The following is a 14394-nucleotide window of genomic DNA, read 5'->3' on the forward strand; positions in this document are numbered from 1 at the left end:
CTTACTGTACCGTAACTCTGGCTTTGCAAGGGAAAAAAAAAAAACAAAAAACAAGAAAACAGTTCTTATGCATTAACAAGGTTCTGTCTATCTGCCGATAAGCTTACGTGTGAGAAAAGGAAACATTTCACTTCATTTTATTTTCGCCTGAAATTTGTCTCTACCACTTCTGCTCATGAGATTCTCTTCTTTCAGCTGGTTCTTTCCCATAACTCTTGGATCTTGCATTACAAGGCTCTTGGTAACCTTCAGCTCCGGTTCCCTCCCACCACAGCAAGTCCCACTGAATTTCAGCTTCTGAGTGTGACACTGACACATGGTTCAGCTTCATCACCTTTCCCATACACCTGTGCCACTGCAAATATTCTGATCAGATGAGTTCAGCTCTTCCCTTGAGCAAATGTCAGTGAAATATGCAGACTAATCCTGGGACACCTTCACTTCCTAGGCTACCAATACTTGCTCTGTTTTTTTTTGCTAGACTTCAGCAAATACCCCCATAATAGAGGCAGTGATAAGACAGAGATGCAAGTCTGCAAGGGATGGCCAGGACATCCCCTTATTTACTTCAAGTTGTGTAATGGGCTGTTGAATGCTCATGGAATGAATTTCCACTTACCAGCACAGGAGTTACATAGAAAGTGTCAGCCTACTTGGACAAGAAAGCCTTTATAAATTAGTATAATGCTATTAGAAATTATGGCAATATTTTTGGTAGCATTGTCTTACATGCACCCTGATAAATTCTCTCCCCAGGAAATTTTAAAACTTGTCTTTTAACTTCTTTAGAGTTAATTCTCATGAGAAATTATAAAATAGAAATCTGGTAGATTCATGTTTAAAAAGGAAGACGCCTGGTGAGGCTGGACACACTGGGTCACTCCTGTTAGCTCTGTCCATTATGTCTGCTGAAGGTATTTCCTCCAGGTGGTTGGATCTGGATGGAGTCCAGGAGGGGCCTTAAAGCTTGTCCAAAAGGTCTGAGAAGGTAAAGAAATAAACATCTCAAATAGTTTACTTGGTTGACAACTCCCATTTACCACTGAAGTGCACTCACTTCCTAGAGCACAGTCAAACCAACATTCTAGAAGCAAATTTGAAGAAAAGGCTTCTACTACAAACTAAAGCAAACTAATTTAACACATTAGTTTACTGTTCAATAACTAAGAAACTTAAACAAGATTTTATATCATATAATCATCAGATAAGGTAGTTCTGAGTCCTAACATGCCTAGACTGCTAATGTAACACTGTCTGAAACCAGCTCTCAGTAATTCATTCTACTTAAATGTGCAAACAATATCCCTCTTATGCAACTGCAGTGTTCCATTAAGTACATCAATATTGAGGCCTGCCAAAAGAATAGCCTCTAGCTTACTTAAAAGACAATGGTTCAACACTCTCAGAATAATTTCTGTTGCAATCTGTAGCACCTGGCTTGTCTTTCAGTAAGACTCACTCTGTTACAGACTTTATCTGATTTTCAGAGATCTGAAGTGTTAAGTGTCCAGGGTAGAAGACCCATGTCTCACAAATAATGTGCTATACTACTGTTATAGAAGTAAGACCTAAATGATGGAGCTCACATCATCCTACTTGGGATCCTCACTAGCTGAGAGTTAAAAAAAAAACCCAAACAAAAACAACATCTGAATTATCAAGCAGGAAATTCTTCATTTCCTTTTTTTCATATCCTCTTTTTCCACTCAATCCTAGCTTTAAAACTGCAGCATTAATTTAAAATTGTATCTCCCCTGCCTCTTCACAAGCAAACTGACACCTCTGCAATTATGGTGCTTAGAGAAATTACTTTTAACAGATACTGGTTGTCTAAGAGGGGAAAAAAAACCCTTGTACTGTTTTCTGAAACTTTCTAAGCTTGTCTGGTCACATATAAGAGACCATCACAAAATAGCTAGTTTAAGTTAAAGGCAGAAAAACATCCTTCTCCTCTCTTCTTTGGAACACCAGTGCCAGTTAGCACTTGTCATACAGTGTTGCAAGTGTTGATGTAAAGACAATTGCATCCTCTCCTTAATCTTATGCTGGTTCTCAGATAGATCCATCAGAAACTGGTACTGCTGGCTCTGTCAAATGTTTAAGCATTAGCATGAAGCAGCTACAGAGAGGAGGGGCATCCATACTCACGTGGCAAGAACTTCAGATGGAAGGTCAGTGATATAGGAAGGGATTTTTTTTCCTGTCAGAAATTGTGCCACTTCATTACTGAAGGTGTTGCAGTTATGTTCAAAGAGGTTATAAGACTCTCCTCTGTGCCACAGAAAAGAAATTGAAACAAAAAAACCCACAAATTCAGCAATAAATCATACAAGCAGAAAAAAAAAACTTATACCCTTAATGAAGAACGTCTTACATTAGCACTTCCACCCTCCACCCCAAAGAATTCTAAGGCAAATAGGTAAAATACAGACATCGATGCACCCTTAAATTCAATTGAATCAGAGTGGAAAATGACATCTCTCCACATCCCTGACTTTAATGTAACCATTTTTGGAAGAATAGGTGAGGTTAGGTTTCTTCAATTAAAACCACGGTAGCAGTAATGAGAAATCACAGGAATTATTGACTCTGAAAGACAGCCAGAACACTAAATGTTGTGGTTTCCTACTCTTGTAAGAAGCAGAGTAGACTCTTTTAACAGTCAAGACCTCGCTTCTACTCATGTGAAAATTGGCAGCTTTACTACAGTGACTACCTATGACTCACAGGGCAAACTGCTATTTACTGAGAGATTTCATTTTCCCTGATGATTCTCTCAAAAACATTTCAGGCATTATTCAATTTTACAAAAAAACAGTGCTAAAGACTTCCCAGAAGAATGCTTTCCCAGCCTAGAAGGTAGCTCCTTGTGTGTACTGGTGCATCAGTCCAGTCCATATTTGAAGAGGACCAAATGAGAGAGTAAGCAGACAGAAGCTCTGTGGGCTGGATTGGTTTTGTAATACCTTCCTCCATTCTGCACCTTTTTGATATACAGGTTTTCCAGTACAGGCTGCTACTTACCGGAATGCAGATTCCCCCAGAGAGGAAAGGTATTCCAGAAAAATTTCTTCAGTGACTTCAGTGTTCCCCAGATCAACAACTGTGTCCGGAGGGCCAAGAAGTGTCCCTCCCTGTAAAAATGAACAGCCAGAAGATACTGTCAAATGATCAGGCTGAATTCTCTTGGAGGACTCTATTGAATAAAGCTACTCTGGTTCATTCAGGCACAAAAGAAGGAACTTTTGGTATGTTTATCAAGCAAAAAGCCCTGCTGGCCTCCCTTGTTTTGCACTCAAGAGAACAAGAAGGAACACGAAACTTCCATTTCAGCTGGTAAATTTGGCTCTTTGGGCTGAAAGCTTTAAGCTATGGCAAAATTCTGCTTTAGAAGCATGGCCCATCCATTTAACCTCTCTAAGAACAGAAAGGTCTGAGAAAACATCATGGTTTGGGGCTCTTTTTCACTCTTAAAAAGTCTGCATGTAACACTTAATGATACAGAATTGGACAAGGTGTCACTCTGGCAAAGCAGTTGCAAAAGGTGTTCTGGATAGATAGACTGTACCAGAAGAAGCAACCCCCAACCTGGATTGAGTTGGGCTTAAACCCACTGTCCATGCTCCCTTTACCCTCAGTACCCTGGGAAACCATGAAAAGCAGCTGGCTTCAGCATCTGTCTGAATTTAGAAGTCTTTTGCTGCTTTTCTAAAAGACAGTAACACAAGCAATTCTGATCAGGTAACCTTACAAAAAATTATCAGAGTATTAACTTACAGGTGCACAGCTGGAGATACCTCCACTGCCATAGAAAAATTCATCCTTATGGACTATTATGGAGGTGTGCCTGCCACAGAGAACAAAAAAAAAAAATTGAAATAAAGGAAAAAAGTAAATAGCCTAGCACATAAATAACTGATAAATTTATGAGCTCAAGGGCATAATGAAGGGAATAACTGAAAGAAAAGGTCAGTGTATTTCTGTGAGTGGGAACAGGATTTGCTGGGACATGAATGGATATGGAAGCAATGATTATCAAGCCTACTGTAATTCTGTAAGCAGTTAGGAAAGAACAGGTTTAGGTAAGAGCCCAGGCATGAACCTCTCTCAGCATACGGGCTGAGGGTGAGGTCAGCCCTCAGAGACAGAATTAGCCCTCCTACCACACTGACAGAGACATTTCACTGGCTGAGAAGCTGGTCAGACAGTCACTGGAGATGGATCAGAGGAGAGGAAAATGGATAGACAAGGGTTTAGGGGTTTTCTTACCTCTAAAAAAAACCCTACACAAGCGCTCTTTGTGTGATATCAAAATTCTTGGTATGCATTATAGAAAATTAAGAGTTTTTTTTGTGACTGAATGTAGATACTGCTCTTATATGACAGAAGACTTGATCCTGTAATACCTTCTTCCCACCTACTCTTTTACTATCATGTTTAGTCATGGCAGGAATTATAAGACAAAGTGCTTGGGACGAGGACACCATCTTACCCTTGAAAAAGTACACAGTTGCACAAAAACCCAGCTACTAACAATGCCATTTTCCATGGGGTCCACTGAGCTTGAACAGAGTGGTTTAAATGGCACCTGACTGTACCTCATATTACTGCCAATCTATATTCAGGAACAAAAAGTGCCTTGGTCTCTCTTCCATCACAAAATGTTCTTAAGCTCTGAAGGATATGTAACTGCATATTGAAAATACTTCCTACATCAGTGTTTTACCCACATAATGCAATTTAAATCTAGTCACTTACCAGATGCCATCCAGCTGTTTCCCTGTATGCAGAGAAAAGAAGAGTTATTAGCAATGTATTTTCCAGATTTCAGCCTACTTTCCGTCAGTCACTCAGGAACCATGCTTATTATTTCACCATGACAGCAACACCAAAGACTTAATCCAGAGTTGCTTCTAAAAAATCCAGAATATCTTCCAAATTAACTACTCAAACCACACATCCTTTGTACCTCTTCCCTCCTGGCAGGCAGAGCTAGCAATGCCATCCTATCCTGCTGGTGCTTACCAGCAGGATAGGATGGCATTTCTTAGGTGTTTTTCTACAGACCAAGAAAGAAAATATTTTCCTAAAATAAGAGTCTTCAATCAGGAGCAGAAGAGTTGAATTTGACAGATCTCATAACTGCAGGCAGCTAGCTAGCAGAATGTATTCAGTTCTCTTTTTCAGTAACTGATGAGAGGTCTGACTTAAACATATGACCAGTGGTGGTAGCCTCTATAATGTATTCCACCATTTCCTCCTTTCCTTCCCTCCCCCTGCCCTTAAAAATGAGTTTAAGTGGGAATGGAGGTAGAAAAGTACAGCACTGAAATTTACACAAGTTACAAAGCTGTGTGTTTTCCAGAACACAGCAGCGAAGACTTGCTTCAGGCACCACTACACTGATAATATAATTGGGTCTCAGAGAAAAGGTCCCTTTTAAAATGTGTTTCCACTTCCCTAGAAGCAGGAGACCTAAACCTCTCTGTTGTTCATGGCAGGACCTCAAGATTAAACTTCTTTCTAAAAGGTCATCAGCTTTTACTGACCTAGGCTCAATTATTTTATCTATCATAAATGAAAGGCTTGGTCCCTGGTATCCTCCCTTTGGGAGCTTGTAGGGAGCCAGTGCATGTTGTGGGAGATGTGCTATAATTTTATTTCCTGAACAAGGTGCATAACCCCCAAAAAACAGATTTAGAACAGAAAAACTGCGTGCATACCAACATTTGGTACTCTCCGAACCCAAGCGCTAGTCCGAGTATTCCTCTGCCACAAGAAAAAGCAAAACATTTTTTTCCACTCAGGACTGAAGCAAAATAGGTACCTGCTTCAGCAAGGGTCATGGAAGAGCAGAGGCAAGGAAAAGGCTGTTGTGACCATAGAGACATCAGCTGAAGTGAGCACACTTTGTTTTGAAGTAGGTGGACTGATCTGTCACTCCTGTGGGTCACAGCCAGGTAGCAACCACATTCCCTGTCAACCCATCGCACAGAAACGTAGGCTTGGAGTAGGATGAAGGCCAAGAGAGAGTGAGTGGCAATAATGACAGAACCAGAACACTGTGTCGCAGTATCTTAGAAGCATCTGCTGGCCCTTTGGCATGTCTCACTGCTGTGCTTCATGATCCTTTGGCCTTTGTTCCACATGCTCCCCATGAGAGGTTTCACCTCACACTCTATAGAGCCGCAAGCTCTGCAGCCCACTGGCCCTGCAGGCTCAGCACCACAGGTAGCACTGGCCTCCAGTTGGCTCGACCCTTTGGCTTTGCCCAGTTAGCGTTCTGTCTATCTGTTAACTAATTATTACACATTTGCTCATGATAAATAACTTTTTCACTAGAAATGTGAACTTTATGCTTCAGACCAGAGAAACAAACCATTTCAAAGGCAGCACGTATTAGAATTGAGCCTGTTCTTTGCATGCTAAATTGAAAGAGAACATCTTAGTATTTACTTTCACACACACCTGCAGCAAACAATAACAAAAGACTTTCCAGAGAGTTCCCACTTTGTACCTAGATTCTGTATGCAGGTGAAAGAGCTACGGTAGATACTGACAATGTCACGGATACTGCCAGGACCTGCTCGTGCAATTACAGCACCTACCTGAAAAGATCACTGCAGCAAAGGCTACACAATGGGCTGCTCTAGCAAGGCTGCAGCCCACAGCTCAAGGGAAGTGACTCTGTCCTCCAGTTTGACACTTGTGAGATGACATCTAGAGTGCTGTGTCCACTTTTGGATCCCCACAATATAAAAGATACTGACATGCCAGGCTGGAGCACTTACTGTACTGAAGAAGAGCTGAGAAAACTGGTGTGTTCATCCTCAAGAAGAGAAAGCCAAGAGTCTGTATTCCTGCCTACAAGTACTCAACAGGTATGGATGAAAGGGGACCCTTGCTCTACTCAGATATGCACAGTGAAAGGCAACAGGTGCTAGCTGGAAAATGGGAAATTCACAATTCAGTAGGAAGCAGGGAAAACATTTATCATGAAGGTGGTCAAACACTGGAGCAGGAGTCCAGAAAGCATATGGGATTTCAGTCCTTGAAGATACTTAGAACTCTGCTGTCCAGGGCCCTGAAGAATTTGCTCTTGTTGGCTCTACCTTAAGCAGGACTTTTAGAGGTCACTTTTCACCAAAGTAATTTTCTGACTGTACATACAAAACCCAAGGAGAATTCAGGAACTGAACTTTGCTTTGGACTGCAGTCCAATCTTTACTGCTACTCATGAAGTCTGTAGCAGTCCAAAGGCAGCAACTGCTAGGGCAGTAACAGAACAGGTTTTGGCAAGTGAAGCTGCCTATCTTCACAAGGCAGGTCTGTCTGCTGCTGCTCAGCTCAGTCAGTTTGTGCCAACACTGATTTGAAAATCTTAATGATGCTGCAGATCCACTATTTTTTCTTGGCTCCTAGAAGTCGTTAACCAAGCTGGCATTGTGGAAAACACACACCAGATCTGCAGCACTGCTGACAATAAGGCATCTGTGGTAGCTCTCCAGGCTGCTGCAGACAAAATATAATCCCTTTCTTCCACTGATGGACTGTTTCTGGTAAGAGGCAGTGCAGTGACAACACTGCTGGGGGAATCCCATGCCTAAGAAACCTGCCATTATTGGCCACAAATGCATCACTCAGAGACATCCAAGACTGAGAACCTTTGCTAAGCTGCTGCAGTACCCCATGCTTCACAGCCGGCTGTTGTCATTTCAACTCAAACTGAGCCACAGAGGAATAAATCAATGGCCACCAGTTTCTGAGGAACGCAGGCAGCTCCCTTTCCTGCTGCTCAGCAAGAATCTCAGTGTTGCTTGTCTGTCATGTAAGAGGTTATGTACAGACAGTCATGGACACAATCATCTTCCTCCTGAAGTTTTGCCTCTGATGGGGACCTTCCTCTATGACTCTTCTTGCCCTTTCTCCCAGACTCAGACACTGCACAGAACAGGTGACAGCTCACCACCACTGCCACCCCTGATAAGCTCAAGTAGAGCAATCAGGGCAGCCTGCACTAAGGAGTTATGTTTTGCCTTCTGCTCGGCATTGCTCACTACACAGAAAATATTTTGCCCAGAGCCTCTGAAGGCTTGATACACACAAGAGCCCCAACAGCATGACCAAGTAAGACTACAGCATTGCTGTGAGTGCTAAGACACAAGTTGTATTCAGGCCTTGCAGCAACACTTTCCAATAAAGCTGCTTCTGGCAGCACTGTCCAGCTTGAAAGCCAGAAGCCTACCATGAACCTCCCCAAATAATCCTAGAGCGCAACAGAGCTGACATCCCATAGTCAATTGAGTGGACTGTAAGAAGGGATTGCAAATACTATCCAGGATACTGGCAGGTATCATCATGTTTCCTGTTCTTTCACTCCTTGCCCAACACTCCAAACTCCTGTGGTCACTGAAATGTGGGAAGAATGGTGTGCTGGTACAGCCACCAAAACCAAGCCATTTACTCATAACCTGAGGCTGTCTATATACTATATAGAGATTCTCCAGGAATTTCCATCGGAGATGCAAAAGCCCTTGCAGCATTAAATTGCAGGCATTACACTTCACTCAGTATCTACAGTAAAGCTAATCCAAAGGATGCACATGCTCATAATGCAGAACAGGAATGTCCTGATGGGATGATGCTCTTTTGGACCCTTACTGTATCTGAAGGGAGGGTTATCAAGAGGATGGATACAGGACCTTCTCAGTGGTGACAAGCAATAGGACCAGAGGCAATGGGCAGAAATTGATGCACAGGAAGAGCCACCTGAACATGAGGAGAACTTCTTTACTGTACAGGTGATGATGACACACTGGAATCATTGCCCAAAGAGGTTGTGGAGTTTCTCTCACTGAAGATACTCAGGAACCATCTGGACACAATCCTGTGTAATGTGCCTGAGATGACCCTCCCTGTGCAGGGAGGTTGGACCAGATAACCCACTGTGGTCCCTTCAAACCTTACCTCTACTGTGATTTTGTTACCCAGGCAAAACAGGGAAACATCAAGATGCTAACTAGTTTAAATATTTCAAGGGTCAGGGGCTGTTGAACAGGAAAGGTCATTGCAAATTTAGACGTACACATTCAATCACACAACATTTACTGCAAATGGCCAGGCTATCAGGTATCAACTCTCCCAGAGAAACTGCCCATGTGCCAGCTCAGCCTGAAGTAAATGTGAAGCAAATCAGCTTAGTTTGATCTGCATCCATTCCAAACTAATGCAAGTCAAGGTACCTTGTTTTTGTCAGAGACCGTGGACATGAAAAGCTACCGTATTATATTTGTGAGAGTTTAGGGGGATGGCCTGTCAGTCTTTGGAAACATGATCACCATGGTTTTTGAGTGGTTTTTTGCTTGTTTTTGTTTGGGGATGGTTTTGTTTGTTTATTTAATTTTTATTTTTCCCTTGATGATGTGCTTCTGTGGTTCTTTCCTGAAAGTACTCACTAGAACCTGGGGGGAGATGCCAGTTCAGCATAAATCTGTGTGCCTAAGCATCTCAAAGATTCGATTTGTTTCAGTAAGGCAGAGTATCATCTAGCAAGTAAACAAGTTTTTATATTTGCTGTTTTATTTTCTTTACAACATTCATAGCTCAAATACTTTAATGGTGTTTACATGAGCCAGAAACCTATGAGAAAAATAGAACATAAACAATTCCAGGACCCTCAGCTTAGTCACAGGAACATGGAGAATGAAGTAGTTAGGTTCCTCTAAAATCAATTCAGGAGACTGCAATTGTTTAGACAGAGGAGTATTTTGAAAGAAGAAGCAAGCCCATATAATTTTAGAATACAATCAAAGTGGATTACTTCCATGCTTAGATTTTTCTGGAAGGCCAAGCACAAGGGAGATTAGATGCTCACCAATCTTTTTTATCATCACAGTAATTTATTAATCTTGAGGGCCAAACAATGTTGATTATTCCTGTGCATTGTAAATATCAAATGAAAGTGGCATTTGTATATTAATCTAAATTATTATACTGAAGGGCAGAAGAGTTCTGAGACATAAGGGAAGGAACTGTCTGTGCAGATGGGCACTTAGTTTACCCCATGCAGAGTTTAGTCCATCCAACCCTCAGTGCAAGATCTACGCCTGTTTTTGAACTGTAAAGAAAAAATAGGAAGCTCAGTATTAACTGAGCTTTAACAAGGTATCTATGCTCTGCAATGGATATGCAAACTCCAGAAGACCATAAAAGACTCGAAAAAAAGCAGCGAACTGGTCTTCTGTGGAATCGGAAGTAATACAATTTGGTCAACGAAAATGGGCGTTTCTAGCAGTGCACTGCTTTGCATATTGTTGTAATTTCCCTAGGACAATCCATTAAGATTCCTGCCTTTTTTGAATTGAAAATTTCTCTAATTAGGCAAGCACTTAGTCAAGCACTTTCTTGTGTGTGCTACCCAGCGTGCTCAACCAAAGCAAAAAAACCCAAAAAAAACCCAAAAAAACAAAAAACCACCTAACGGAGAGGGAGGAGCCTGCTTCAATTCCCTTCTCCTTGAGGTGCCTAGAGAGGCCCAGAAGTAGGCTATACTGGGGGAGGGTAATGCACACCATTTTCATGAAATCCCCAGCAAATGCTGGGAGCAAAGAGCTGATAGAATATCATGCTGAAGCAATTCAAAACTGCTCAGAACAGATGGAGCAGAAGCAGAGAAATGTGCTGGCCTGGGAAAACGGAACCAAGCAGAAGGCACCTCCTTTCAGCAGTTACCTTTCGCTCCAATTCCCTCTGGGCTGTTAAGTCCCTCCAGCTGAATGCACCACTTAAAAATTTCAACCAAAACTTACTCCCAGTCCACTCAACGTTAATTTATACTACACTGAGCCAAAGCTACCGTGGTTAACCAAGCTCCCAGCTCACTCTGTGAGTCACAAAAGCAATAACCTCAGTTACAAGACAGGAGAACTTTGAGCTGGTAGATATATTTCTTTAAGCCTATGATGCAATAGGATTTTAATCTTCCTTAAAGACTTCTCTTCCTTTGGACGTGTATTTCAAAATCAGCACTGCAAGCTGAACTATTCTGTTTTTCCTCTTTACCCTCCGCAGAATCAGGTGGATTATGTTTTCTGTCTTGGCAACAGAAATCTTACTGCATTCAGGTCAACATTTCTTATTATTGTAATATGTATTTGAACAGACAAATGCAGTCACAGACTGAGAGTGGGGGAGAGAAGAGCAACAGCAGCTATTGAGAAGATGCAATGTAAAGCAACATAAAAATTAAATGTGCTGCTTCTGATACCAAAGGCGACTGACCTACAATTTTTGGTCATGTATACTTCAGAACAGAAAGAGTCACTAAATTAAAGAAAGCTTACAGAAATGTAAGAAGAATAAAAGCAGTCTGGGTATAAAAAGAGTAAACTTCCCAAGAAAAACAAAGACTGTCCAAGGGACAAGACTCCCTGAAGGCTGTGCTGACATAGTCCGCAGTACCTCTGGACCCTATAGCACAACAGAAGACACAGCACAGTGAGGCTGTCGCAGTGGTCAGTCTCCTAGGACAGGATTCATCCCCCTTTGGCCAGGGGACCCGAGCTGCTGTTTTCAAGCCTAACAGAAATTGTTTTAAGCACAATCAATTACTGTATTTATTTTTTTCTTTCTAAAACAATGTATTTCGATTTAGGCAATATTACCGGATTATCACTCAAAGCAAAAGCACCTTTTCAAACTTGGCATTGATGAAAAGAATACTCTTAAGTAGAGATGCCAAGCGTAAATCCTTTAAGAAATGCCTTCCTCTTTAATTTCTGTGACTTTCCCTGATAACCTACAGTTTATGAACATCACTAAGGAAAGAATTGATATTGACCAACTGAGAGTTGATATACAGAGAAATAAAAAGAGGTTTTTTGTTGTTCTTCAGGGAAAAAAGGGTCTATGCATGAGGTAAGAGGAGTGTTCTCTCGATCACTTGGCTCCTGGGGAGGTTTCCAAAATCATCTGAAACAGAGCTGAGTGTGAATGCACAGAAGACACAACTTGAAGGAAGGAAGGAAGGAAGGAAGGAAGGAAGGAAGGAAGGAAGGAAGGAAGGAAGGAAGGAAGGAAGAATGATTTGTTTTATGGACAATCATGTCACAGGATCCACACAATCTCAAATGTTCTGCAGTCTGCACTGTCACTGTGACCACGCGGGCCTATTTGGCCACATTCCATTAACACATCTGAACACAGTTACCAGCGAGCAGCACTTCCCCTACTACCCAGAAGTGTTCAGGTTTTTAAGCTTTCCTTTTCACTGCTCAGATTCCCAAAATTTACAACCTAACTATATATAACAAGCACAAAGTTTTCAAGTTGTTGTCTGAATAGATTAGAAAGCATCAAAATTAAATCATGCTATGTATTTTTATGTGGAAATTCAGAAAGCTACAAGATCCCAAGACTGACTTTGTAGGTAAGAAGGGAGCTAAAAACGCCTTTGCTTGATCTATGTGAAGATTGGCATGGAGATGATTATAGTGGCAACCTATCTCTATTACAGTCTTTGCCTGGACTAATACTTTGAAATAAGAGTAGTTAAATTCTACTCAACTCAAACACAGGTAAATCATGCACCCATGTAATCTCAAGATTTATAACTCTTAGCACATGATAAAACATGGCTATTTCACCTGATAGGTGAACAGCTACTTCCCTAAGGGCTACAACAGAAGCAATTCTGACCACATAAAAAGTTTTGAGGTTATCCAGTGCAGGAAACACACATCTCCCGAAGTGGTTGCTGCTAAATGACTAACAGAACACAACACACGTGATCTCTGTACTATTTTATTCTCAACTTTGCAAACCTATCATTGACCTGCATGAAACCTCAGACTAAGAATTGTTTGGACTTTGATTTTAAGCTTGCAGAAAATCAGAGAATCTCCTCGTAGGGCAGATGAGCAAAGTGACTGCCAACAAACTGTAAAACAAGATTACACAAAGCCATCTGTTCAGACACTGAGTCTGTTGAGAAGTCTCATCCCACACAGACTGCTGGTCTGACACAGGTCAGAATCTACTCATAACAGGTATAAATCACTCTCTTGTTGCATTCCTAATTCATGCTTCCAAAACTTTAAGCAAAACCTGTTTCCTTTCCATCCCAAGTTTCGGGTTCGGTTGGAAACGCACACAATCTCGACGAGACATACAGCAGACTTCTACAAACTCTGTGAAGGAGAGGGAGGATGGCTGCACATCACCAGCCCAGCCCCCGACCTCGCCACAACATGGAGCCGTTCGAACTCCATAACCTTGTAAACAGCAGGCGCCTTTCTTCAGCTCAGCTTTCCGGCCGCGGCACCACAGCAGCCGGGGAGTCGGGAGCTGAGCTGTCCCTCCCTTCAGGGGCCAAGGAACACTTTGAATGTGCCGTTAGTAAATACCACCCGCGCAGCGGCAACGGGCGGGTGGGGAAAAGAGGCTGGACTCGGAGCAGCTGGATCTGCCGCACTGACAAAGCTCGTCCCGAAGACAGCGGCGTCAGGAATGCCGCAGCCAAACCCCGCTGTGTGCCTAAGCACCGAGCCCCCGAGGCAAGCCCCGCACATCCCAAGCCGCGCTGCACCCGCCGGACGCCGCCGGCGCCCGGCGCGCCCTCAGGGAGCCTTCCCCGGCGGGCCGCTCCCTCAGGAGAACCATACCGGGCGGGGATCGCCACCCTCGGGGCAGGAGGCGGCGACTTCGGCCCCGTTTTCCGGCGCGGCAAAGCCGGGCCCCGGTGGTCGGTGGCGGAACGCCATCCCCCGGAAGGCGGCGGCCGGGGCGCCCCCGGGTCCCCCGCCGTGCTCTTACCCAGCATGAGGTGGCTGAGGCGCCGGGCCATGCCCTTGGACAGGTCGTACACATAGAGCTTCACGGGGTGCAAAGCCAGCGGCTCCTCCATGGGGGCGCGGGCGCGGCCGCCGGGCGGCAGCCGGAGCCCCTGCAGACTAGACTGAACGGCCCTTCCCTCCGGGAGATGGAGGGGAACGGGAAGAAAGGGCGGCCCCGGTGCCGGTCCCCAGCGCAGCGGCACCAGCCGTGAGGTGACAGACGGGGAGGAAGCGGCGACGCTGCCCAGGCGCATGCGCGGCCGCTGCGCGCCTGCCGGGCCGCCCCGTCACTGCGCGACAGCGCCGGGAGCGGAGCCACAGTTGGGGGCGGGGACGGACAAGGCCCGCGGTCATTGGCTGAGGCTCGGAGCCGCGAGGAGCTCGTGAGAGGCTCCCGCCCTTCGCCGCCCCGCTGCAGCCAATCCGCGCGGGAAGGAAGGGGCGGTTGTCCCGGGAGGGGCGGGGCGCGGCGCAGTTCCGCTCTCGCCATTGGTCAGAGTTGTTGCGGGGGCGGGGCGATCCGGCGAGGGCCTTGGCTGAGCGTGAGCGGGGCCGTGCGGGC

At 44.1% G+C, this 14394-nt stretch overlaps 1 protein-coding gene across 1 annotated transcript; it reads right to left on the reverse strand.

Moving 5' to 3' along the window:
• Window positions 1–528: 528 nt before the first annotated feature.
• Window positions 529–14101, reverse strand: DESI1 (desumoylating isopeptidase 1). Its single transcript, XM_068191384.1, has 6 exons — window positions 13813–14101; window positions 4759–4780; window positions 3778–3847; window positions 3025–3134; window positions 2149–2271; window positions 529–980 (listed from the first exon to the last, which is right to left on the reverse strand). The coding sequence occupies exons 1-6, from the start codon at window positions 14084–14086 to the stop codon at window positions 887–889; spliced, it is 693 nt and encodes a 230-aa protein (XP_068047485.1). The 5' UTR covers window positions 14087–14101; the 3' UTR covers window positions 529–886.
• Window positions 14102–14394: the final 293 nt, after the last annotated feature.

Source organism: Anomalospiza imberbis, chromosome 5 (assembly GCF_031753505.1).
Source record: "Anomalospiza imberbis isolate Cuckoo-Finch-1a 21T00152 chromosome 5, ASM3175350v1, whole genome shotgun sequence".
NCBI lineage: Eukaryota > Metazoa > Chordata > Aves > Passeriformes > Viduidae > Anomalospiza > Anomalospiza imberbis.